At 35.8% G+C, this 25,294-nt stretch overlaps 4 protein-coding genes across 4 annotated transcripts in view; all 4 read right to left on the reverse strand.

The window, feature by feature from the left end:
* Positions 1-7,673: 7,673 nt before the first annotated feature.
* On the reverse strand, positions 7,674-11,948 carry LOC116025296 (transmembrane 9 superfamily member 8-like). The gene is made up of 7 exons (XM_031266483.1): positions 11,453-11,948; positions 10,117-10,281; positions 9,904-10,013; positions 9,710-9,815; positions 9,500-9,612; positions 9,230-9,383; positions 7,674-9,127 (listed from the first exon to the last, which is right to left on the reverse strand). Exons 1-7 carry the CDS (start codon positions 11,573-11,575, stop codon positions 7,970-7,972), a joined length of 1,929 nt encoding a protein of 642 aa, XP_031122343.1. The 5' UTR covers positions 11,576-11,948; the 3' UTR covers positions 7,674-7,969.
* A 1,492-nt stretch (positions 11,949-13,440) lies between these two features.
* LOC116024616 lies at positions 13,441-17,339 on the reverse strand. Its single transcript, XM_031265558.1, has 7 exons — positions 16,952-17,339; positions 16,687-16,728; positions 15,771-15,853; positions 15,539-15,640; positions 15,216-15,430; positions 14,257-14,351; positions 13,441-14,011 (listed from the first exon to the last, which is right to left on the reverse strand). The coding sequence occupies exons 1-7, from the start codon at positions 17,091-17,093 to the stop codon at positions 13,755-13,757; spliced, it is 936 nt and encodes a 311-aa protein (XP_031121418.1). The 5' UTR covers positions 17,094-17,339; the 3' UTR covers positions 13,441-13,754.
* Positions 17,340-18,171: 832 nt separating this feature from the next.
* LOC116024562 (leucine aminopeptidase 2, chloroplastic-like) lies at positions 18,172-22,287 on the reverse strand. Its single transcript, XM_031265475.1, has 10 exons — positions 21,999-22,287; positions 21,214-21,628; positions 20,928-21,122; positions 20,553-20,778; positions 20,238-20,364; positions 20,025-20,120; positions 19,751-19,828; positions 19,378-19,438; positions 19,061-19,248; positions 18,172-18,617 (listed from the first exon to the last, which is right to left on the reverse strand). The coding sequence occupies exons 1-10, from the start codon at positions 22,233-22,235 to the stop codon at positions 18,489-18,491; spliced, it is 1,752 nt and encodes a 583-aa protein (XP_031121335.1). The 5' UTR covers positions 22,236-22,287; the 3' UTR covers positions 18,172-18,488.
* Positions 22,288-22,979: 692 nt separating this feature from the next.
* LOC116024564 (leucine aminopeptidase 2, chloroplastic-like) overlaps positions 22,980-25,294 on the reverse strand; it is a 5,411-nt gene continuing 3,096 nt past the window's right edge. The window contains exons 6-10 of the mRNA XM_031265478.1: positions 24,363-24,458; positions 24,202-24,279; positions 24,062-24,122; positions 23,784-23,971; positions 22,980-23,284 (exon numbers count right to left, since the gene is read on the reverse strand). Of these exons, the coding sequence (XP_031121338.1) occupies positions 23,156-23,284; positions 23,784-23,971; positions 24,062-24,122; positions 24,202-24,279; positions 24,363-24,458 (552 nt within the window). The 3' untranslated portion in view covers positions 22,980-23,155. The remainder of the gene's footprint in view (positions 23,285-23,783; positions 23,972-24,061; positions 24,123-24,201; positions 24,280-24,362; positions 24,459-25,294) is intronic.

A 25,294-nucleotide genomic window follows, 5' to 3' on the forward strand; every position in this document is an offset into this window, starting at 1 on the left:
TTTTTTTTTTTTTTTTTTTTTTTTTTTTTGATTTTAATTTTAAGGTGTTAGATTGAACACCAACTATGTTAATAGTATTGAGCAATACTAAGTATAATATATTTATTATACCAGGTATTAATTATTAATATTAGTGCTAATAGTACATGATACAATATATTTTTTGTTAAAAAAAAAAAGTATGCATGGCCATATTTGGAGTACACACACATATATACAAAAATTTTATCATGCCAATTAGCATGATAACTCTTTATACCTGATTACAGTCCAAAGTTATAACTGACATCGGGTATATATCGAGCACTACCCCTATAAAGTCAATATTATTTTAAAGTTAAGAAACACGATATTGATCGACACTATAGGCACGATACTGATCAACACTCATTATATACAAATAATCAAAGGGCTTTGACTTCAACTTATATACGCTTTAAGTTGTCTAAATATGAAGTTACCAAAAGCGTATATAATGAGTTACATACACTATATATATCCTTAGGATGAGGCTAGATACCTGCAAGAGTTGAAGTCAAAGCCCTTTGATTATTTGTAATATAGATTTGTTAATAATGTTTTACAAATCCTTTTTTTTTTTTTGTTCGTTGAATGCATGCTGTCATTATTAATTAAGGTAATATAGTTGTCATGATGCTGTTTCGTTGCTGAAAAATCTCCACTTTGACTGCAGACCTGTAGTATTAGTGTTGCATCACATCAATATATATTAAAAATCAATATATATTAAAAATACTATATATTAAAAATAATTAAATATGATTATTGTACCAGAAGAACACATTTCGATTCTTTTTAATACCTTTTTAGTCAAGCTCGTTGCACATGGTTTTTCTAGTGCGATTTATCTTTCATGTGAGTTTGTGAGCTATTACGTACACAGAAGTGAGGTTTATTCAATGTATACCCTTACATAGTATGTAAAAAAATATTTAATTAGAAATATTAAACTTGGTAGAATATAATATTTTTAATTTGTTTTCATACAAGTGGAAATAAACTACACATATTTGTCAAGATCTTGTGGTTTAGTGACACATGGTTGCACTCCCATATGTAAGGGAGTGTGTTTGAGTCTCAGTGAAAACGATATTGACTCTTTTTTTTTTGTGATGAGAAAACGCATAGTCACTATTTGAGGGTGTGCATTTGATAAATTCCACTTGTATGTAATAGTTTACAAATCAAACAGGAGAGTAAATTGCACTAAGGAGATCTTGCACGATAAACTCAACCAAGAAAAACGTTGACAATAATCAAATTCGTAACATTCTCATACGAGAATCATATTCCATTTATTCAGCAATCTCTTTCAAATTAAAGTAATCATTTTTTTTTTCAAATGAAGTGGTTAACTTCATTAACAATTTGATTATTTATGCATGTGTTAGTGCATTATTAGTTAGGTTGGGTTGGTTCTAAATTAGTTACTAATAATTGATGTGAGTTAAATATTTAGCCGTTATTTGGGAGAAGCTAGAGTTAAATAATTAGCCGTTATTCTCAACGGTAAATGATTAATTAATGATGAGCATACTTCAGTAATTACAACTCCATATAATATTGTGATGGGTTGTTTAACCGGCTGGGGTCGCTAATTAAACTTGAATTGATTGATTTATATGAACACACATCTTTCAATTTGATATCAAAATTAAAATCATTAATAAGGAATATACTAACACGATTAGGTGTATTTGTACAACACCAGTCATATCCGAGTATCCGACCATATATCTTCAACCACTACTAATCTTACTTCCCAAGAGGAGTTATTCCCGATCTCAAAGGTACTCTCCGGACAGAACGACTAGTCATATCACTATCACGTCACATCTGATCACTGTTTCAGCCATGCTAAACACTTGCCATGATGATTATGACCGCCCAAACTATGTCCAACACATGTTAGACGTGTTGGTAGTTCGGCATGTTCGTCATGCCTTGCCTATAAAAGACACATTATTTGGAGACTTTTGGACCTAAAATGACAACAGACACCTCCGACCATAACAACTTATTTACCGACCCCTAAGTGCTCAATAGAGTAGAGATACAAACTCGGTCTAAGGCTCGCAAGATTATAAGATCACGTCTCTGACAGCATATCTCGGAATTAATCGTAGCAATCATAGCCACATAAGTTTGAACATTTGTGCTTAACATATCAATCACACAATATATAAATAGTATGTATACAATTTAACTATATACTCCATATAGACGAAACATATATTTCAATTGATTTCAACAACCTAACTAACGTTTGTATATTTATTCACATATAAATCAACATTGTCGGCAAGATGTATATGAATCCAAAATCCAAATTACAAGATGGAAAGTACTTTGATAGAAACATAGATTCAACTTTATTATGTGCATTAAATGCATGGATGTGTACATGCATGCGTGCATTAATCCCTCCAAAATAATGGCCGCTACAAATCCTGTATGTTTGCCTGTCCACTTCACAAGAAAAAGGTGATATGACACCCATGGCAACCTAAACTTTCCTATATTTTAGTAATTTCACTAGACTATGCTCGAGTATATACCATTTAATTTATAGGTTCCTTGTACAAGCTAGGGTAATACTATACACATTTTTGGTCGGTAAGATAAATCTACTTTATCCGCATGGACAACTCAACTGGTCACAAGAGTGAAGTTTAGGAGAAGAGACCAGGTATCGAGTTTCATCAGCGGTAGTGTAGGAGCAATCTCTCAAAGTGAGGGGACTTTTTGTGCGCAGTGAGCAACGGTGTAGCTCTGTGTTCAGTTGAGTTACCATGATTTACATTCTCCTAGATGCTTTTTCAGGCCGGGGCTTTTGGAGATTCAACCTTTTGAGAGAAGAGGAGATAAATCTAATTTTACTAGACATATTTTGATTAATAACGGTGATTTATTTATTTAGACCCATCCCAAAATTAGATTATCAGAGATAAATAAACAATAATCACGAAAAAATAACTATTTTAGGTTCAATTTAGACCACGCCTCGTGCTTCTTGAGTTGAGAGTTCAAACCTTGTCTAGTAGATCATTAAATCAGACAAATTTTATCTTGTCATACTTATAAATAGATTTCAACATGCATGCATATATAATGTCATGTACATTATAGGTTTATAAAAATTAAAAACCATCTTGAGTGGTATATAATTAGTGTATTGAATACAAAAATATAAAGCATTAAATATGCATATTTGACAATTGAGGTTTGAGGAAGAGGATTATGCATGCATGCATATGCATATTTGACTCATCAAAATTCAATAATTCAACACAAGCTTCTCTTGACCCACAAGGATTATTATATGCGTGCTTGGAATTTTGACTGTTGACAATACAATGCCGTGACAAATTTTAATTTTAAAATATAGCATTAATTTAATAATTAATCAATCAAAATATATTCCGTTGATTAAAATATAAAATATCTCAAGTCTTTTTTTTCTTAAAACGTAGTTGCAGTTATTTCTTGAGCTATTAAATAATAATAATAATAATAATAATAATAATAATAATAATAATAATAATAATAATAATAATAATCATCATCATCATCATCATCATTATTATTATTATTTTTTGTAGGAAGATGAGATCTGTCCATGATCTCCGAGATGCTGTTTCCTGCTTCAAATCAGCCGTTTATTTTTGTACTGTGTACTCCTCTAACTTCCTTGAAGTATAAGTATCTACTTTTCTTTTTCCTTTTTTTTTTTTTTGAAAATATTATTTTATCCAAGGCTCTTTCGTGTTTTTGTCTACCAAAGATATTTGTGAAATCACAATTCGTTAATTTTTGTCCACCTATCAAGTGAATGGTAAAATGGATAAAGTTTTTTGACTTAGTAAAGAATGTATCATGTTTTGAATATTACTAACTCTATTACAATGCAGTATCTGTTCATAACTACTTTCTCAACCTATTGAAGCACAAGAGTAAGTATTGTCTCCACTGAGACTCGAACCCACCACCTCCCGTATTGAATGTATTTTGAATGTAATCAGAAATATGAATGACAAAAATTTAGATGAACGAAAGTAATGGACAGAAATTTATATTTTTGTAATGTGATATTATCTCATATAATGTGACATAATAAAATCAAAGTATGAAATAATAGAAGATCAAAAATTGATCCTATAAGCAGAGGCAAATAGAGGACATGACCTTGTGTATCTAATCCCACCATCACTTCCCAACGACCATTCTTCAGGCCCACGTGCATGCAGGGCCATCGACCACTTCCATTATGTTCATTGGCATGGCGCTCTGCATTCATTTGACATCTACTCCACAATTCGGCATCTAGTGAAACCTAAAGTGAAATACATTAAATCCACACAAATGTACAAAGCATGATTCTTGTATCTGAGTTTGAATTTTGTTAATATTTTCTTTGTTGAGTATATATGTTACACGAAGTTTTGTGTTTACAGCTTACTTTTTCTATACGATTTACGAATTATTATACAAGAGCGGGAGAATTTACTCCGTGTACGTTCTCGAGTAGTGACTTTAGATTTTCCTTATCACAAAAGAAAAAAAAAAAGTAAATGAAGAAATTAATTTTAAAAAAGGCAATGATATATATATATATATATATTGTTAACAAAAAATAAGGAAATTTTTGTTTTGTTCATAGCTCAATTATCAGTCCATTGTTGACTACTAATTTGATTGTAGACAGCCTTGATGTGACCTAATCATAAAATGATTGCTTGGTATTGTTCAACCGTTTGATTTTTCTTATTTAAAATAAATAAATAAATAAATAAATATAAATATAAATACCCCATTGTCATTAGTCAAAGGACGTGTTGTGATAATTGGACTTACTATAATAATGATTGCTTAATTGGTTATTGTTCAAAGCTGTTCTTTTAACTATACTGTTATTGATATCATCATCATTATAAGATTATCTGAATTTGATTAAAGTCGTACCAACAAGTTTGACTCTCATCTGAAAAAAAAAAAAAATTACCTAGATATTTTAAACATAACATACAAACATTCAACCTTTGTCATTTTTTTTTTAAATATTGTGGGAAACCCATCGTCACTATATATCGACTAGTGTGTATTGGATTAATCTCACTTAGGTGTACGTAATAGTCCACAAACCATACAAAAGACGGTCTAATATGAGAATCCTGCTCTATTCACTTGAGTGACTTGACCACCCTTATTGGCAATTTAATCTTTTAAAAATATATCTTTAAAATATTTATTGTAGGGAAAATATCCATATTGTTCGGTTGGATGACACAATTAATGTGGTCCTTTGTTCTGAATTCATTTAATTTGCACTAACGAAAGCCAACCACATTGTATTCACAATGGGTTTGGAACTATCTTATCAAACAATTAATACTCCCAAAATTTTTTGGATATATATATCATATCATATCATCGTATGTAGCATTTATACATTATTAATGCATTATATATATATTACTATGTTATGATTGAATAATGACCAGTCCTTTTTTGTAGAATAAGATTTTTCTCATGGAGAAAAAAAAAAGATTTTTCTTTTCTTTTTTAGTGATGTGGAGACATTTGGTACACCGGTAATGCATAGAGGTTGCACACAAACAAAACATAAAAGATCTCTAATAATACTTTTGTTACCACTTATCAACTATTGCGTTTTTGGAGTCAATAGTACTACGACCATAAAAATATATCTTCGACTAAAAAGGTTTCCATTGTATTAATGTTTTATACCAAGATTCTCCCTATATTGACCATGTATCTACTAGACACGCACAGTTAAGGGTGTCAATGCGGTCTGCCTCCACCCACTATAGATTGTAATTTTTGCAGGTCTTTGTGTGCCACACGAAACTTGTGGGTTGAAATTCTTCAACTCTGTCTCATTTTATCCGTCTTTTTTTACTATTTATTGATCAAATCAACTCTTTTTTTTTAATATTTTAAAATTATTTTTAATTTAGTTTTTTTTTGTATTTAATAGTACTTTTAAAGTAGTTTTTAAATATATAAATTTTGTATATTAATACTAAATTTAATATTATGTTTTTTAAAAAAAAAAAAACTTAATATTATAAAAAATTGAATAAAAAATAATTTCAGTCAAACCTTGTTAACCATACTAGACACATAAAACAAGAATAAGAGAGTAATATATTTAATATGGTTAGCCCGTGGGTTGGCCTACAGGCCACCCTGGCTAACCAGCATAACCCAGTAACCCACCAATATGTGTAGGACAAGCCCACGAGGTCGTCGTTTTCAAGAGTCATCAATTTTAGACCCTAATCCGCTTCATTGCGGGATGGTTTAGAGCTCACCCACGAGCTTCGGCCTATTTTGACACCTCACACGCAACGTCTAGGGTATGCCCATTCTATCTTCTTCCATGATTGGGCTGGATCTTTCGTTCATAAGGTGTTTGTAAGGTCATTAAACGTGAAGATATCCAGCCCATTCATTTCCCAGATTTAATTCATTCATATACAAACAAGACGGCCCAAAAACATTGTTAGTAATACATATATGGATATAGTCATATAGTGTGCGGAAGAATGTGAATGACGACTCCATCATTTGTAATATATCTCCGTTGTAGTTTAGTTGGTTAGGATATTCAGCTCTCAACCGAAGGACCCGGGTTTTCGATTCTGCGATATAATATATGTAATAACCTTTTTATATATTTTATGAATTTTTTTTTTAAAATCAAAATGGTGAATATTACAAAGTTGCACACTTCCTAATGGAACTTTATGACGTACAACGTGATCAATTCAAATCACTCGAATGCAATTCGCAATCATAACTAGACTCGTAACCTACCCGGAAGGGATAAACAAGCTCAGTTGTTATTGTTACTAGCTCATTGATTGCAATTTGATCACTAAGCTCAATATTTATTGTTACTAGCTTGTCAATTGTGACCCAGGCGACACTATACCAATCATTATTGTGTGGACCATGGTCCACACAGCTGTGTGGACCATACTATCAAATAATGCACATTTAATATAAAAATAATGTACATTATATTCAGGGGATGTACATTATTTGTGTACTGAATGTACATTATTTTTATAGTATAAAAATAATGTACATTCAATACAAAAATAATGTACATTTAGTACATTAAAAATGTACATTTTATCATGGTCCACATAGCTGTGTGGACCATGGTCCATACAATAATTTGCCACACTATACACACGAATTCACATCGCGGTTTACATGTTTAACAATGCAATTGTAATTCTTCAATATAAGCTTGTTAATAGCTCGAATCAAATTAAATTTGTATCACTTTCTAAAATAAAATATAATTTTAAGATTATTACTAATAATATGTGTTGAAGATCGCCTGGTGGCCTTAGCCAATAAATCAACATATTAAGTATAAAAAGTAGGAAGAAAATCTTATTTCAGTTACCCAGTCTGGTGCGTCGACAGTATGTATACTCCCGCCTCGTCATTTCTACTTTTGTCTAAACCCTATGCATTAAAGTATTAAACCCGAGAGCCAGATTTTAGTGCAGATTAATAGAATGTGCAATATGAACACATCAAATAACTGTGAACAACCAACCTTACATGGTATGGAAAATTGGGCATTCATCCACACAAAGTATAGTACGGAGTAGTAATCGAAAAAGGATTAGTTTTTCTTTTAACAATCCTAAATATTCTTCGTAGTGGCAATGCAGACTCGCCTGCGTTCCTCTCAAAATGTTTCTCCATGAGAAGTTACAAAAGAAACCTAAAGAAGTATATATCCTGGAGGAGGAGGAGGAGGTTGGTTACAATCAAAAGCAAATTTCTACACAATCAAAACTCTTAAACAGTCGGCAACAATATTAAAAATACAATTTGATCCACCTATGAGAAGAAGATACTTTGTTGATGAGTTTTAGGGTTTATACAATGACTCACAGATTTAGTCAATCTTCACTGATGAGTAGATGCGCCTTGTGAACCAAAAGCATGCATAGAATCCAATTGTACCCGTCAGAACAAAGAAAGCGTACGAAGCAATTAGCATGTACCCGAAGTAGAGGATTCCAGAGACGGGCTTTGTGATCTCGAGCTTAGTGAAGAAGTAGAATGCTGCGTAAAGGAAGAGGTACACTGCTGAGGAACCTGAAGTCAGGTATGACCTCCACCACCAGAGGTAGTCCTCGCTGCACAGCTGGAAGTAGCAGAGAACGATGGTGATCTCTGCGCAGGTGATAATGAGGATGACAAACACGATGAAGAGGAAACCGAAGATGTAGTAGAACTGCTGCAGCCAGATGGATGTGAGGATGAAAAAGAGCTCAACAAATACGGCACCGAATGGGAGTATGCCCCCGATCAAGATGGAGAAAACTGGATTCATGTACCAGGCCTGCTCTGGTATCTGTCGTGGAATTTTATTCGTTTTGACAGGATCCTCAATAGCTGGCTTCTTAAATCCTACATAACTACCTACAAAAACAAGTGGGACGGCGATGCCAAACCACAAGAGCACCAATGCAAACATTGTTCCGAATGGCACTGCCCCTGATGATTTCTCACCCCAAATTAGAGCATTCAGCACGAAGAAAATGGCAAAGAATACTCCAGGAAACATGAAAGCCGTCTGAAGTGTGATTTTCTTCCATTCAGATCCCTTGAACATCTTGTAGAGACGGGCAGATGCATACCCAGCCAATACACCCATGAAAGCCCACAGAAGAAGCATAGCTGTCATTAATCCTCCTCGATTTGAAGGAGACAAGAATCCCAGAAGAGCAAAAATCATAGTCACTAGTGTCATCCCAAAGAACTGAACACCCGTCCCAACATAGACACACAGCAAATCTGAGTTTGTTGGAGGTCTGAAAATATCCCCATGGACCAGCTTCCATCCGGTTTCCTCTTGAGCTTCTTCCTGGGTCTCCAACTGGTTGTATTTGGAGATATCACGATAGAGAGTTCGTAACATGATCATAGCCACCATTCCCGAGAGGAAAAGAACAATCATCAAAGAATTTACAATTGAGAACCAGTGAATCTGATCATCAGTCATCAGAAGATAGGTGTCCCATCTTGATGCCCACTTTATTTCACTCTCCTGCAAATGGAGAAAAATGAGGTGGGGGGTATTAAACCACCTTGCAACATAACACCACCAACTTACTCATCGCTCTCTGCATTAGGTAATGACATCTGTTACCTCGAATTCGACATCATATGTGAAAATTATTTCCTTCTTATCATCAACTTCTTGGGGAGAATCAGAGCTGGTAACTGTGCGTTTGGCATGAGGATCACAGGTTGTTAGTCTTGTATGTTTGTCATTCCATTGATCCTCATATTCATGTCTCACACTGAACAAAAAGAAACATAAGCTAGCAATTAAACAATGTAGAAACTAACAAAGGAGAACAGTAAAACAGCAAACATTGGTTTGTATATCATATATATGAACACACATATAGCTGACCTGAAAGGTTTGACTTCGAATCCAACAATTCTTGCCGCATCAGTTTGTGCATCCTTGTGAAACTTGACAGTGAATGTCAAGTGGTTGTGGATAAAATATTTCTCCTCCTTGCTCTGTGAAATGATAAAGCCCAAGAAATTAATTGAAGAAACAACCCTAACATTACAAATGCCATTCACCAAAAAAAATTGAAATGGAACTTAGGTATACCCCGGCATATATTCCTTTAAGACCAACATGGAAACCATGTTGATAGATGATAGATTCCTGATCAGGCCTCTTCATGGGCATAACAAGAGGAAGATTATCCAAAATCCTGTTAAATTCAAATACTAAATCAGAGACTGTTGATATCAAATAGTTAGCAAAACAGCTTCAAGAGAGCACTTAAAAGTGTTTGGTACATGTTCACCCGATATTCATCATCTATCTTCTCCTTAAATTCTTTGGCAGTTTTTGCATTAAGAGTAAGACGACATGCAATATTGCACATCCGTGGTTCCCTCATACGAAACTGCAAAAAACCCTCTGTTAGAACTAAGTTCCACAAATTAGAAGGCAAAAAAGGAATTCAAATTGTATCTGTGTATCCATCATCATCCAAGAAAGTAATCCACCTCATAAACAGAGTTCTCAATGCGATCACCACGAAGAACTTCACCAAGATTCTCTGCACTGTCCACAATGCGCCCTGGCTTACAGTAAGGAAGGGAATAGTAGGAATAAGGAAGCTGAGTTCTCGTAGAGGTCAGTTTGTTAACTTTCACCTTGAGAAGATCACCCTGCCAAATGAAGGATACAATTAACTCCTAAGACTCCAATGATGGAACAGAGGCAATTACTAGGTTTATAAACAGACAAATTATAATTGTATAATTTATAACTATGAAATCCAGTTTTCGCACTGTTCTCTACAAAAAATATTTACATGTTTAAAACAATGATTGCCATGCGAAAAGATATGACAAAAGAACCCATTGTCTGCAACACAAACTTTCATCAACTGGAGGGCTTTCACACGGAAAATAACCCAGAGAAGCATTATATTCATTACCAAGCATTAGTTCCAATATAAATCTGATAAAAATTGGACAGTTATTGTTCATCCATCTTCCATAATTTTACAGCAACCAATTTCATATTAACTTGAGAATTCTCAGCAGAGGTTGTATACTTGGGCACATTCAACTCAGCAATGAACCAGAATTTGTAGACTCATATACAACCATAATATTCTGATATCATAATTGAACAATGAGATTCATGTCTAATACAGTTATGCACACTTCCAGAAAGGGTATGTGCATGCCTCTAGAAATAAATAAATGTTTATCTTAAGAGCTGTCTATGAATCTTTTATTGCAGAATAATAGATAGATTTCTCATATTCTAGGCATGTATTTGTATGGCAACAAACAGAATCCAGATCATAAACACAAACAATTCAAATCCAGACTTGGAAATGATATGAACAAAAACTTTCAGGTCGTCAATGGTCATCATGCCACATCTAGAAAACTTGAACATACCATCCAAACAAAGAAAATTACAATAAGCTAAGCTATCTAAAGGCCTCAAACTAAGCCCCTAACCCTTCCCCTCTTTCCAAAACACAACAAGGAAAAATATAAATCCATTAGCTTTTGTTAAAACAACAAGCCACTTCCTGCATAGATCGGATAGAAAGAATCCAACAACCACAAAACCTCAGCAACCAAGCACGAATAAAATAAAAAAAAAAAAAAAAAAAAAAACACACACACACACACAGACATGAACGACGAGCTAATGATTACAAAATACAAGTCAATAAGCTGAAATTAGGCCAACACAACCATAGTTTCCGTATCACGATCTATAAACACACTCAATTCATTCATCACTCCCTATGGACTACACACAATTTGAAAAAATAATAATAATAAAAATCCTACATATTAGCGTAACAATTACCTTCTGGAAATCCTGAGGCGCGACACCGGGGAGGTAGAAAGAGCGAACCTCGGCGAAGAAAAGGAAGACAAGGAAGCAACACGAGATCCATCGCGGCATCGCCGGAACCCTCGCGACCTCCATAGCTCTCCGATACCTATCTCTCTATAACACGGCAGCTCAGCTCAGGTCGGCTTCCCCGCAGCTATTACACTCCTCCGAGATCTAGATTTCTCGATCTCCCTCTCACCGCAGCCTTCTCTCTCTATACATACATATAACTGTGTAGTATTATGCATAGATATAAGTTCCAGTCTGCGCGCGTTCGGACTCCATGACACGAGAAGAACGGACGAAAGTGGTGATTGCGATTTACGATACCAGAGAGAGAGGAAGAGAGAGAGAGAAATGCTGTGTGGTTTAGTCAGTGGAGTATTTGGTACGGACTTGATCACAGCCGTTGATGGGAGTAGAGTTCATGGGATAAAGGGTGCATATTGAATCTTCGGGTTGACGTTATGGGATGAACCGATAAAGGGTGAGTGACTTACGAGTATTTATTCGTTGCCGTCGATGAATGTGTTCATGCTACGTTTATACTACAATTTTTTATTTTTTATTTTTTCGAAAACTACAAAAAATTTAAATATATATATAAGATCTTATTACAATCCTTATATCATGGACATGGATTCACCGTGCATAATGAACCCTAATGTAGGTATATGTATTTTATATTGTGAACTTTTGCATCTTGTATTATGAAATTTTGAACCTTACGTGTATGAATTATGTACTTAAAACAAATTAGTAATTACCTTATGTTATTAATTTATTTATCTTGTGTTGTGAAATTATGTGCCTATGAGCACAAATTGTGCATCTAAATGGATTCGGAAAAAATTAAACATGTAAAATATGTATTTGTTTTGTGTTGTAATTTTTTGCTTTTTGTGTTATGACATTTTATACGTTACAAGTATGAATTCGATATTTAAGTTGTTTCAATCTATGGTCCATAATGTTATGTGGACACTGATCCATGATATAAATTGTCATCTTATTACGGGTTCTTACGGTGTTATAAGACTATCTAATTAATCCAATAAATCAATGCATAATAGATGTGCCGTCTAACGTGATAGTCAAGTAGACAAAACGACCATCTTCCTTTATCAATAAGAACACATCACATTAGCTTCACTTATTACAAGTCATCAATATTAAAATTTAAGCAAATTGAATCTCTAAGCTATTAGTAGCTAATTAGCTTTGCTTGGGAGATAATTGAGCTTAGGTAAGATAGATTTTCAACTCACATGGATGAACACAAGATGATCAAGCAATGTCTTTAATTGGTGAAAGGTCTTCCTCATGTGTAGTTTGCTAATCCATGTCACTATCTTATTAACATGCAAATAAATGAATAATAAACTTTATCAAAGATGTGATTAGTAGAGAAACATTTTACAACCTCTTGCCATATAAAGAAATTATTAGATTTTTGGTCTAGTTGAATTAGTAGTTCGAGCAAATACATTATTTTTAATCTTGAAAACTTCGGGTCTAAAGCCTAATCCCTTTTTCTTAGGTATACTCAAGTTTTCATAGTCAAAAATCAAGAACCAATAGTTATACCATAGACCCGAGTCCACCTTAAGGTGAATTCGTGTTCATTTACATACTGAATGTTAACAATTCAAATTGTGAATATTCAGTATCTAAATTATGTAGTTTGGATCTGCATCCACAAAATAATTTACCGTCGAAAACAATGACTAATCCCCACTTCTAATGGATGGAACAACTGACCAGGAAATTTAAAGTTGTTCCACCCATAAAGCGAAATATTGAATCCTTAAATGAACTTCTATCCATCTCAATCAAAAAAGATACCAAATCAGATCACTCAGCAAATAGTAAATTGCAGGTGGAAGAATTGAATTGACAGATACCAAGAGATGTGCACTACAAGAAGGGCAAGATTTACCTAACAACAATGGACATTATATTGCAACTTGCCAGCATATATTAAAAGAAGAATTTAATTTTAAAAAATAAAAATAAAAATTCTGAGGCTCAACTTGATAGAATGATAGCTCAGGTTGGCATAATGTTCCAAAAGGTGAATAACTATAAAGAAAATGGCAGCCTTGGAACCAAAAATAATATCATTTCACACTATTGACATGAGCAAACAAAAAAATGTAAAAACAAGGCATCCCCGTAGAATCGAAGAGAATGCTGGAATGGATAAACAACACGAAATGCACATCAGTGGTTTAAGAAAGACGAAGAGGGAAGGAGGAAGAATGTTTTAGCCTTAGTTCCCGTCTTCTTGGGCAGGTGTTTCGATCAATCTCACTGAACGGGGAAGCACAAACTCGGTAAATATTGGGTAGTGAGATGACGGGTAAAAACCATCTATGTTGTCGTTCACCACTTCACATGAGGCGGGTATAAGAGATCTACCTCTGAACAGTATCCAGTCTACGTGAAGATCTTGAGTTTGCCGATCCCAGCAAAGGCAGAGCGCTCTTAGAATCAGCTTGAAAAATTCGAGAGGCCCCTGTTTGTCACCTGTCAGAAACAAATAAGTAGATGAGAGTATGAGACTGAGAGCTTATATGCTTCTCTCATATCCAAAATCAATATGATCAGCACTTTGCCCCTTAATTGGGCCAGCCCAGTGCGGACGGGGATTAGTCGAGCCTGGACTTAAAGGTGCATCCTATAGTTAGAGCCTACTCTCAGCCTCTCAAGACACCTCGTGGTCTAACCAAAAAAAAAAAAATTACAGTAATGGAACTCGAGAAGATGAATACCTTTGAATCCATGATAAGTGCGGATGAGGGACATGTTTTTCCTTACACGAGAATTGGGCCAAGCATCCCTCATGTCACCGACAACCCCATGCTCTCTGTACGATGATAGAGAGCCAAAGAAGTCAGCATGTACCACACAAAGAAAATGGCAAATCGTTTTTCCCTTGCTGAATTAGGAGCTCATAGCCTCATGATTGCAATGAAACTACATGAGCATTTGATGATAACAATGATGGTTTCCAATGCATAACAGAAGTTTGTGCATAAACGAGTCCATGACAACGAAGATAAGTTAAACAAGATTTTTATGGCATTATGTATGCAAGAAGCCAAGACGGCAAGACCGCAGGGTAAGAGACAAATGACTAATCCTACCTCAAAAATGTTATGCAATATGTTCAACCAAGTGGATTTGATTTATTAAAAAAAAAAAAAAAAGAAGTTAATGCCCAATTTAGTCATCGACTATAGTGGTTTTTCTCGATTTAGTCCTAAACGTCATGTTTTGCTTAATTGGGTCTTTGACTTGATGCTTTTTCCTAACTGAGTCATCTGTAACTGTAGCTGAGTAATTTCCCCTCCATTAATACCCAATTTAGTTTTTGGTTTTACCCAAATTAGTCATCGACTATAGTAGTTAATACTCAATTTAGTCCTCAACTATAGTGGTTTTTCTCGATTTAGTCCTTAATTCTAATAGTCAAGGACTCAATTAGGAAAAACTATCGACTAAATCGGGAAAAATCATTATAGTTGAGTATTAAATTGGGTATTAACTAAAAAAAAAATTAAAAAACCTTCAATAATAATGAAACGTGGGAAAAAGATTTATAATTTCAAGAAGATGATGCTTGAGAAGGTAGCTAGTAAACAACACTTTTGTATGGATTACAAATTGAGTTAAATGGTCAACAGGAAACTAGTAAAGAACCAAGATAAAAGTGCTAGCACTGTCATACCTTGATCTCCCAAGAAGAAAACGGCCTGTAGTTGATTCTTTCTGCGTGTTAAATCCTCCACAATATACAACAGACAAGCTAGGAGGTAAGGATGCAATGTGTTGCCATGTGAGCAAAGCACCTCGCCTTCTAGCACGTGCACTGAACTCATCCATGTTTGTATTTACAATCTGAAATGAAAAACCTGGCGGTTCAACTCCTTTTAGCTGGAATGTGTACACAACTTGTCAAGGGAACAATTCTTCCATTGCGTTTCCAAGCAAACAAAAGCGATTATAGACTAAAAAAAGCATCGGAAAGCTTATAAAACAACAAAAGGATATCGCCCAAGTCGCAATGCATGGTACTGTGGACCCCCAAGACATGCTTCCGGGCACTGACGGTGACTCTGACAACCAAAATGTTCCACCTTCCAAAAGCTCCACCTTCATCCAGAACAAGGGGAACAAAAATAGGTGGTATCAATTTTTGTCGTTAAAATCCATTGTTGACAAATAGTTCATATAGAAAATGTTCTTGCTCACTACAGATAAAAACTAGGGAAAACGATTCTACCTTTTCCTTGTCATAAAAAATGGTGCAGTGCTGATCTGAAGGGTCCTCAGCTCCTTTTCTTGAAATTCCAAATTGATCGTAACCTAAATGGGATGAAAAATAGGTCCAAATATCAGCTAAGGTTGCATATTATCTACCCTAAATGGAAAGAATGTCAATGGTCCGCAACAATGAAGAAACGAAGAGAAGAAATAAGCATTGTCCAATTTATTCAGACTACAATATTAACTTTATAACCACACAGGACTTGAAAATTTATAACTAGGTGTGCAATAATACAATACACAATCTCAAACATTTATAACTAGGTGTGCAAGTAAATCAATGCAAATTACGTGTTACTGAAGCTCGAGTATATAAACACACAGTTCAAGCTTGATATCAGCAATCATATTTCGACATTTTAAACCTAATTTATCAGCAAAAGGATGTGTCATGTCAGTGCTTTTCTTAATCTGAAATCTATTAAAGAAAGAAAACAAATCGGATATATAGCCAATTAGCCACCTTTCTATTCATCATCCCTTTTCCCTTCTATTTGCCAGACTACAATCATTTCATTCCGCCATTTCCTAACAACAATTTCAAACACCCGCCTTCTCAAATCGTTCACGCTAGAGCCAAATGAATATGCCATCATAGTCTTAAGCGATTTGGAGGATAAACGTATAAAACCTATCCTCTATGCTTCCTCTTAGTTCATTTCTAAGTAATTCCACTACACAAGAAGCTGCACTTGGAGGGTAATTTCATTAATCCTCCTAAGTTAGACCATTCACTAGTAGATTTTCTGCACATAACATCCACTTGGTGCACAACAATGACAAACAAACATTTTTCTTATGCACAGTAGAAAAGTCTGATTTAGCCTGCAGGCCAAGAATGGTTAGGCATCTAGAAACTTGCAGAAAGTTACCTGTCAAGCATTGTTGAAGATAGTCCAACTGTGACTTCACACCTAACACCAAAAAGTACCATGAAATTAAGCATCATCATACAAATTTAAAAAATTAAAAATTACAAAAAAAAATTAAAAAATAAAAATAAAAATCTCTCCTTTTCATTCCAAAGAGCTGGCATTGATCAAACACAAGTATAATAAATTGCAAAAGCAACTAAACCACAATTATAAAGAAAATCCCAGATTGAGAAAAGAAAGAAAACACCAAGATCCAAGCTACCTTGCTGGGTACAAAGAATCATAGGAGAATAGCTAGTGATGACACTGACACACAAATCTTTCCTCTTATCCCATGAATTGGGGCTATCTTCAGGCTGATCTTCAAGAAGATTGAAGGTCATTAGCGTTAGGGAAACACTCATTTTCAGCAAATCTCCTGGCAACCCAAATCTCTGGGTTACATGGTATTTGATTCTGGGAACATTGTGAGATTACCAAGGAAGAAAGCTTGAATCTTTGAACATGGTTTGCGAAAAGCAATGGTCCTTGATTGATTGCGTGCGCAGGAGAATTGGTGCAAATAGTGCTGCTATTCGACAAAGCACAGGTGGGGGCAGTAGACGCAGTAAAGAACAGCGGAGAGGACGCTGTAGAATCAAATAATGTCTGAAACCGAGAAGAAAGGTTCTGGGCTCGCACGTGCCGCAACAAAATTTAGCCATTGCACGTTCAAGAAAGTGAATTTTAGTCAAAATTTATGGCTTCTTCTTTTCTTTTTATATTGTTCTTATCCTTAATATTTGTTGGGAGAAAGATCCAACAACATGGTTGCACCTTTTTTTCTTTTTTTTTTTTTGAATCGTTACATTTTTGTGTTTATTTTATTTCAAAAAATGTGAACTTACAAAGAAAATCCGTTATGGGTAATGTTCGTATTGATCTTAATTTTAGTGGACAAAAGACAAATTAACATAATTTTAGTCAGCAAAAGATCATAAAAACGTAAATTTATTGGTCGGTAATTAGTTATGGCCCATGGGCAATCATATTGGTATTATTATTGGTTTATGTCAGTCAATTATGGATTTTACCTCAAGACAAGGTTTATCTAATTCCCTTATCACTCCAAGTCATTGGTCATATAGTATGATTTATCTCACTTTTAAAAACGTTTCATTTTAATCCAAAATGCTAATATGCAATAGAATAACAATTGTTATACAATGGACCAGAGTTCATATTACATTGTGAACATTGATACAAAAATTTCATACCTCCAGTTTTTGTACTTACAGAGTTACAGTTAACAGTTTATCAATTTCTATACGTGTAAACAAATAACTTGATAATTGTTAACACATAATCACATATCATTAGATACAGTGTCAATTATAAATGTTTTCTTTTTTTGAATCAGGACCTACAATACAATGCAGACCTAGTACATGGTTTAATTTGCCATAGAATGACGCATCAAACTATCTTCATTTACACAACTAGTGCACATGTAGAAGCCACATTAGAACACATCCAAAATGAAGATGTAAATATGCAATAATGAAAGGAAAATGCCCAATTATTGATTCAATGACCCATAAAACCAGCTTGAAAATGTCAATGTCAAGACTCTTGATTCATAACCATAAAACCAGCTCAAAAACATTTTGATCTTTTCCAAGGAACATAAGCATTTTTATTCTTTAAACAAGGTTGTAAAAAACACTTCTTCCTGCCACGGCCTGCCACATTTTCAGATCAGACAATCACCAGTCTCGACATTTTTAACTTCCTTGTCAGCGCAGAACCTGTTGTGTAATCTAAGAAGAGTTTTTCTGCACCCATTCGACGAGAGTAGTAATGCCAAACCCTGTTGCGCTCTTCTTCTTGTCACTCCAAACTGGCCCGGCCATGTCAATATGCATCCACTGTACTTTCTCGTCAACAAACTGCAAAATAACGGTCGAAATCTCAGGTTTTTTGTTCTTGCTAGAATGCCAAAGATGCTTTAGATTAAAAACTCACTCAGGCAGGAATGCACAATGAATCTCTATAGTTGTAGATCTTATACGACAGAGTGGTTTTTGTAACTTTTTATAGCTTTTTTTTAGTACTACTGATTCTGTTACAATGTAGTATCTGTTCATAACTACTTTCTCAACCTACTAAAGCACAAAGAGTCAATATTGCCCCCACTGGGGCTCGAACCCATGACCTCCCATATGGGAGAGCCACTTCGTGCCACTAGACCACTTCATGTAACATTTTATAGCTAAGTGTGCACACAACATCATTGGGGAAAAAGAACCGGGTCGATGCCAGTACTTCGTAGATTAAAACAGGTTCGGGGTGAGTCACGAGAGCAACGTAATGAAGGCAACATTTATAGTACCTGTTTCAAGAAAAGAGCTGCAGTGATGGCGCCACCTTGGCGACCACCTGTGTTTACCATGTCAGCAACTCCAGATTTCATCGTCTCCCAGTAACTCTCCTCTATGGGCATCCTCCAAAGCTTTTCACCGCTGACATCCGCTGCTTCAAGTACCTCCTTCGCCAGGTCATCGCTAGGCGTGAAAACCCCTGGTTTTAATATAAAACATTTAACCCCTTGTCATGTTTCCATACAACTTCGGGTTCAATAAGCCCTAAGAGACCAAAATGCTCCAAAAGTAATTGCAACGGAAACTACAAAATCTACAAAAGGCATACCAGCAACAGAGGGCCCGAGAGCAACTATACAGGCACCGGTCAGTGTAGCCAGATCAACTACCTGCATGGTTAAGCACGTTATCAACACAGGCATTACAGCAAGCCAACTTAAGTAAAGAGTAGACAAGCAATGCAGTGTTAACTTTTAACTAATTTGCACGTTGCTAATTTACAAGGGCAAGTGAAGGAAACATAAGCTCAACCAACCCGAGAGAACTTAATTGAAATGTTTGTTTCGTAGAAAACAATGATGGCCGAGAATGGTGGATTTTGGAGTATTATCTCACGAAGAATAGGAAGGGAAGCACTGCAAATATCTAGAAATGACAAGTTTTGAAAATGTGATGTATGACTAACGGTAGGGTTTAAATACCTTTTCTACACCCTGTTTGCAGGCATATACTAAAGCATCTGCAAGCGTAAGCCTTCCTTCAGCATCAGTGTTGTTAACCTAACAAAAGAATGAATAACAAAACCCGATATGAAATTGCAGAACAAAGATGGCATTCAAACACTTGAAAACTCAATGACTGAAAGTTAGGGCCTAGTTATTGTAAACAACTTGAAACTTCGGCAAAGATAACCGTGTCAGTCTATCCTCTGACAGGATTGACAACAGCGGTGCTGCATAAGTTGAAGAATATCACCTCAATTGTCTTTCCATTTGAAGCTGTGATAACGTCTCCAGGTCTCATGCCTGTCCCACTAATCATATTTTCACACGCAGCAACAATGAAATGTACCTGCCATATCCTAACAATTTTAGGGTACGAGACGGAAGCAATCCAAATGCATGCAAATTTAGGCTTTAGCAACTCTAAAAGAAAATATCCCCTTGGAGCAGTGACAATAAGACTTACTTCCACTCCAGCAGGTTTTATTTGCGCAATAGCTTTTGCTGCACCTAAGACTGCAGCAGCACCGCCCATATCAATTTTCATGATCTCAATTGAGCAACCTGGTCCGGTCTTAATGTTGTAACCGCCACTGGAACGATAAAATAAATTTGTTCAAGAACTAAACAAAGAACTCGCAACAGATAGAAATGTAGTTACTTTATCAAGGTCCATCATTCTTCACAAGCTTTAAGTACAAAGTCCTCTTCTCTTTTGATAAGTAAAGATTGGATTGCACTGTCAGTGAGGCAAAACCAAAGCATTTAAAACATGGATTACCTGTCAAAAGTCAATCCCTTTCCAACTAAAGCCAGCTTGGTTTTGACCGACCCACTCGTAGGTTTGTAGCACAAATGAATGAAATGAGGAGGATTGGCAGAAGCCGCAGCAACACCTAAATAAGATCCCATTTTCAATTCTTTGCACTGCTCAACATCCAAGATTGTTGCAGTAAGAACATCACTGTACAAAGAAGCAATATTTTTGGCCTCTTCGGCAAGTACCCCTGTAGCATAAGAATCCACATACAAATGATGAGAAAAATTCACCTTGCAAAAGAAAACTAGAAGATCAGAAAACCAAGAAAAGATGAACAATATACAAAGTTATGGGCTAATTGAAAAGGATATTAAACAAGGTTCTGAAACTACTAACCAGGGGTAAGTACATTGGCAGGTGCATTTACAAGCTCTTTCCCAAATATCACACCTGAACAAACATCTTCTGCGTATTTCAGTTTCTTTTCAATCTCAGGTCCAGTTCCAAGACCAAGAATCTCAACAGATTTGAGAGTGGGAGTTTTTGACTCTGACTTAAACCTGTTATCTTCAAAAATCCCCAGCACAGTTCCTGTGGCAATTCAAGATATTTTACCTAGTTTAATGTCTCAATTCAGAATGATATGACAAAGTTTAGCTCAAACAAAGTTTCTCAAGGATACCGGTAGCTATTGCTGAGGCAGTACTGAGCTTTGATTCCAAAGAGAGGCCTTCCGCTGAAGCAAGTGTAACAGCAATACTACTTGCCTGAGCAGATTTAGCAGCTGCAGCAATAGTCTCACCAAGAGTACGATAAGCAGTGGTTGAAGAAACTGCTGATCCAAGCCCAACTAACCCAATCCTTTTAGAACCAAGACCAGGAAGTCTAAGAACAGTGGATTGCCCAGATTTTCCAGAAAAATCTTCCTCGGACGAGGCTTCAGACAGCAAACCACCCAATTTTGAATCCAACTTTTGCAAGATCAAATTTTGGAACTTGGAACTTTCGTCTCTAACCATGTCCTTCTCTGTTACACCCACTGCAAGGATGTCTCCTTTCCATTCAACCAAATCAACCTCTTTTGCAGCAAATGATATCTTCCGTAGCCCAGAACAACAAAGTTTTAGACTTCAGTAAATATTCTCTCATAAAAAAACACTCAAAAGCATATCAATCTTTGAATTAAATCCACCAAATAGACACATAACATATCACAATCAGAGAACATATCACAATCAGAAAACGATCACAAACTTTTTCCAACAATCTCAAAGATTAAACCTTGATTGCTCGCCGACTTCGAGTGTAACATTTTAAAGAAAAGCAAAATCTACTTAGATTGCCAAAACAATAAACCCATTGCAGAAAACATCAAATATAAGCAGATTTTTACTTCAAAAAAACAAACAATCGAACCAAAAAAAAACCTGCGAAACAACTAATTAAATAAACTGAGAAAGAAAGAACCTTGGGGCGTTCGATTTGATTGGGATGAGTGAGGCCAAGAGTGGCCCGAGCTATGGAGTGAGCCATACGCCTAGGTCTTCTGCAGCAGAGCGGCGAAACCGAGAAGGAAATAGCCCAGGCGGAGGTAGATCGGAATTTCAAGAAAATCGAAGAAGTAGAAGTTGAAGTAGATGTGGAAGCGGCAGTGACCGCGATATTAGTAGCCAAAACCGAGGATCTCAAACTCAAAGCGGCCATTTTGAAGCGTGTACGACTCTGTATTTATACACTGCAACAACTGAAACGTGGGGGGAGGGGTTTACCCTGTAGATGATATGATGATGATGATGTATCCGGTTTTAATTCCAGATATTTTTTTCCTTAAAAAAATATAAGAATTTTTGTCGAGAATTATATTCTACCCGCTCAACTAGATTACGAATGAAAACAAAATTCTATCGGAACTTACCTAGTAGAGTAATTCCTAAGTTTTGTATATTAGGATTCTGTATTCTAGTAACACTATAATTTCTTCTCCCTCTCTCTGTGACTAAGACTCTTTGTATTTTTTCGAATTGGTCTGACAAATAGCTTGGATGCTGTTTATTTGGCATTCTTAGTTTGAAACTGCAGTTAATTATTAATAATTTAAGTTAGTTTATCTTATTATGCTCATTTACTGTCTATAATCACAAAACGGGTTTCACTCATACACATTTTCATGTAGCAATTACATGCATTCCAAAGTATAACATGTTTTGGAGACAACTCCAATCGAATTGATCTAATAATTGACTTAATAATAACTATAAGGTTTCAAGTTTGATTCTCCATTTGTGTTATCTAGTGGCCTTATTGGTTTGAGCCTATAAGCTATAAGTAATCTAAATTGGTTTAACTCCTTGTGATCGTTTGTCTACTAAAATTACAATTCGATTTTTTCACCTAGAGTGCATTTCATATAATGATTACGACATTTCCTATCAATCAAAGTATAACATGTATTTGAAATATTTCCAACTAAATTAATCTGATAGTTAACTTATGACCACAATGTTCTAACTTAATAAATCAAAGAGTATGAGTTGTAGGATTTGTCATTTCATCTTCTTAATCAAGCTAACTCCATTTACAACTAGTGGGCATGAAGAAGCCACATTAGAACAACCAAAATGAATCTAAGAAGAGTGTTTGAGCACCCATTCCACCATAGTAGTAATGCCAAACCCTGTTGCAATGTTCTTCTTGTAATCCCACACTGGACCTCCCATGTCAATATGCAACCATTCCACTTCCTCATCAACAAACTGCAAAACAATGGTAAAAAAAATCTTTAGGTTTTTAGTTCATGCTACAATGTCAAAGACAAATGCATAGGATCTGAACATGCTCTAGCTTCAAACTGCAAACACAACATTGTTGTTTCAAAAACAACATCTATAGCTTCAATTATGTTGGTCAGACTGTTAATTTGGTAACCACAAGGTACAAGGTTGATTCTCAACGGGAGTAGCCTATTTGCCTTCAGGTTTGAACCTGTCAGCTATGTCAGCGAGAGGCACCCCTAGGCCGTGGCAATTTCCCACCTAGGCGGCCGTCTAGGCAACCGGCCACCTAGGTGCCTAACTCGGCTGTCTAGGCGCAAGGCGCTACTCTAGAGCCTGATTAGTGCGCCTACTACAACCATGTCAACTACCTCCTTGTGTCCTTTAAAGCTAAGGTCACAATGTGAAATTTACCCAGTGCATAACCTCAGATACTGACTGCAAGTTTCCCTGCTCACCCCAAAGAACAACATTATAGTACCTGTTTCATGAAAAGAGATGCAGTGATTGCATCACCATCAAGAGAACCTGCATTTATCATATCAGCAACACTGGATTTCATGGTCTCCCAGTAACTCTCCTCCAAGGGCATCCTCCAAAACTTTTCACCACCAACATCTGCTGCTTCAAACACCTCCTTCGCCAGATCTTCGCTAGGCGTAAAAACCCCTGTGTTTTTTCCCCCATTGTCATATATGTTTTTGTTAAAGCCTTAAAGGATTCAAGAACTCCATAAATACATAATCTACAAAGGCATACCAGCAACAGATTGCCCGAGAGCAGTAATACAGGCACCAGTGAGTGTAGCCAGATCAACTATCTGCATAGTTAAACATGTTTTTAACAGTTATGCTGCAATCTGTCATATACATATAGAGAATATAAAGGTAGATAGATACCTTTTCTACTCCCAATTTGCAGGCATATACTAAAGCATCTGCAAGTACAAGCCTCCCTTCAGCATCAGTGTCGGTAACCTATCAAAAGAATGGATCGATAAACACCCAAAACGACGATACAATCAGATCAAGATAGATAACAGCAGTGCTGCATAAGTTACCTCAACTCTCTTCCCGTTTGAAGCTGTGAGAATGTCTCCAGGCCTCATGCCTGTCCCACTAATCATATTTTCGCACGCTGGAACAATGAAATGCACCTGCCATATCACAATAGTTTCAGGGTATGAGGCAGAGGCAATCCATATTTGCAAATTAACTAATTTAGCGAATCACAATAAGACTTTTTTTGAGTACTACTGACTCTGTTACAATGCAGCCAGTATCTGTAATCACAATAAGACTTACTTCCACTCCAGCAGGTTTTATTTGGCCGAGAGCTTTTGCTGCACCAAAGACTACTGCAGCACCTGCCATATCTTTCTTCATGAGCTCGATCGAGGAATTTGCTCCAACCTTGAGGTTGTACCCGCCACTGGAACAATAAAAGGAATTTATTCAAGAACTAATAGCATAGCAAGAAACAGATATGTAGTTACTTTACTAAGATCCATCATTCTTCACAAATCACAAGCTTTGAGAGCAAAGTTGCCTCGTCTTTTTGGATCACATTGTTAGTGAGGCAAAACCAAAGCACTTAAATCATCGATTACCTGTCAAAAGTAATTCCCTTTCCAAGTAAAGCTAGCTTGGTTTTGACCGATCCACTCGTGGGCTTGTAGCACAAATGAATGAAATAAGAAGGATTTTCAGAAGCTGCAGCAACACCTAAGAAACATCCCATTTTCAATTCTTTGCACTGCTCAACATCCAAGATTGTTGCAGTAAGAACATCACTGTACAAAGATGCAATCTTTTTGACCTCTTCGGCAAGTACCCCTACAGCATAAGAAATTAAGAATCCAAATATACAGATGAGAAAAATTCACCTAGAAAACGAAAACTAAAACTAAAAGATGAGAAACCCAAGAAAAGATGAGCAATATATAAAGTTATGGATCTGAAACTACTAACCAGGGGTTAGTACATTGGCAGG

This window comes from Ipomoea triloba, chromosome 7, assembly GCF_003576645.1.
Source record: "Ipomoea triloba cultivar NCNSP0323 chromosome 7, ASM357664v1".
Lineage (NCBI taxonomy): Eukaryota > Viridiplantae > Streptophyta > Magnoliopsida > Solanales > Convolvulaceae > Ipomoea > Ipomoea triloba.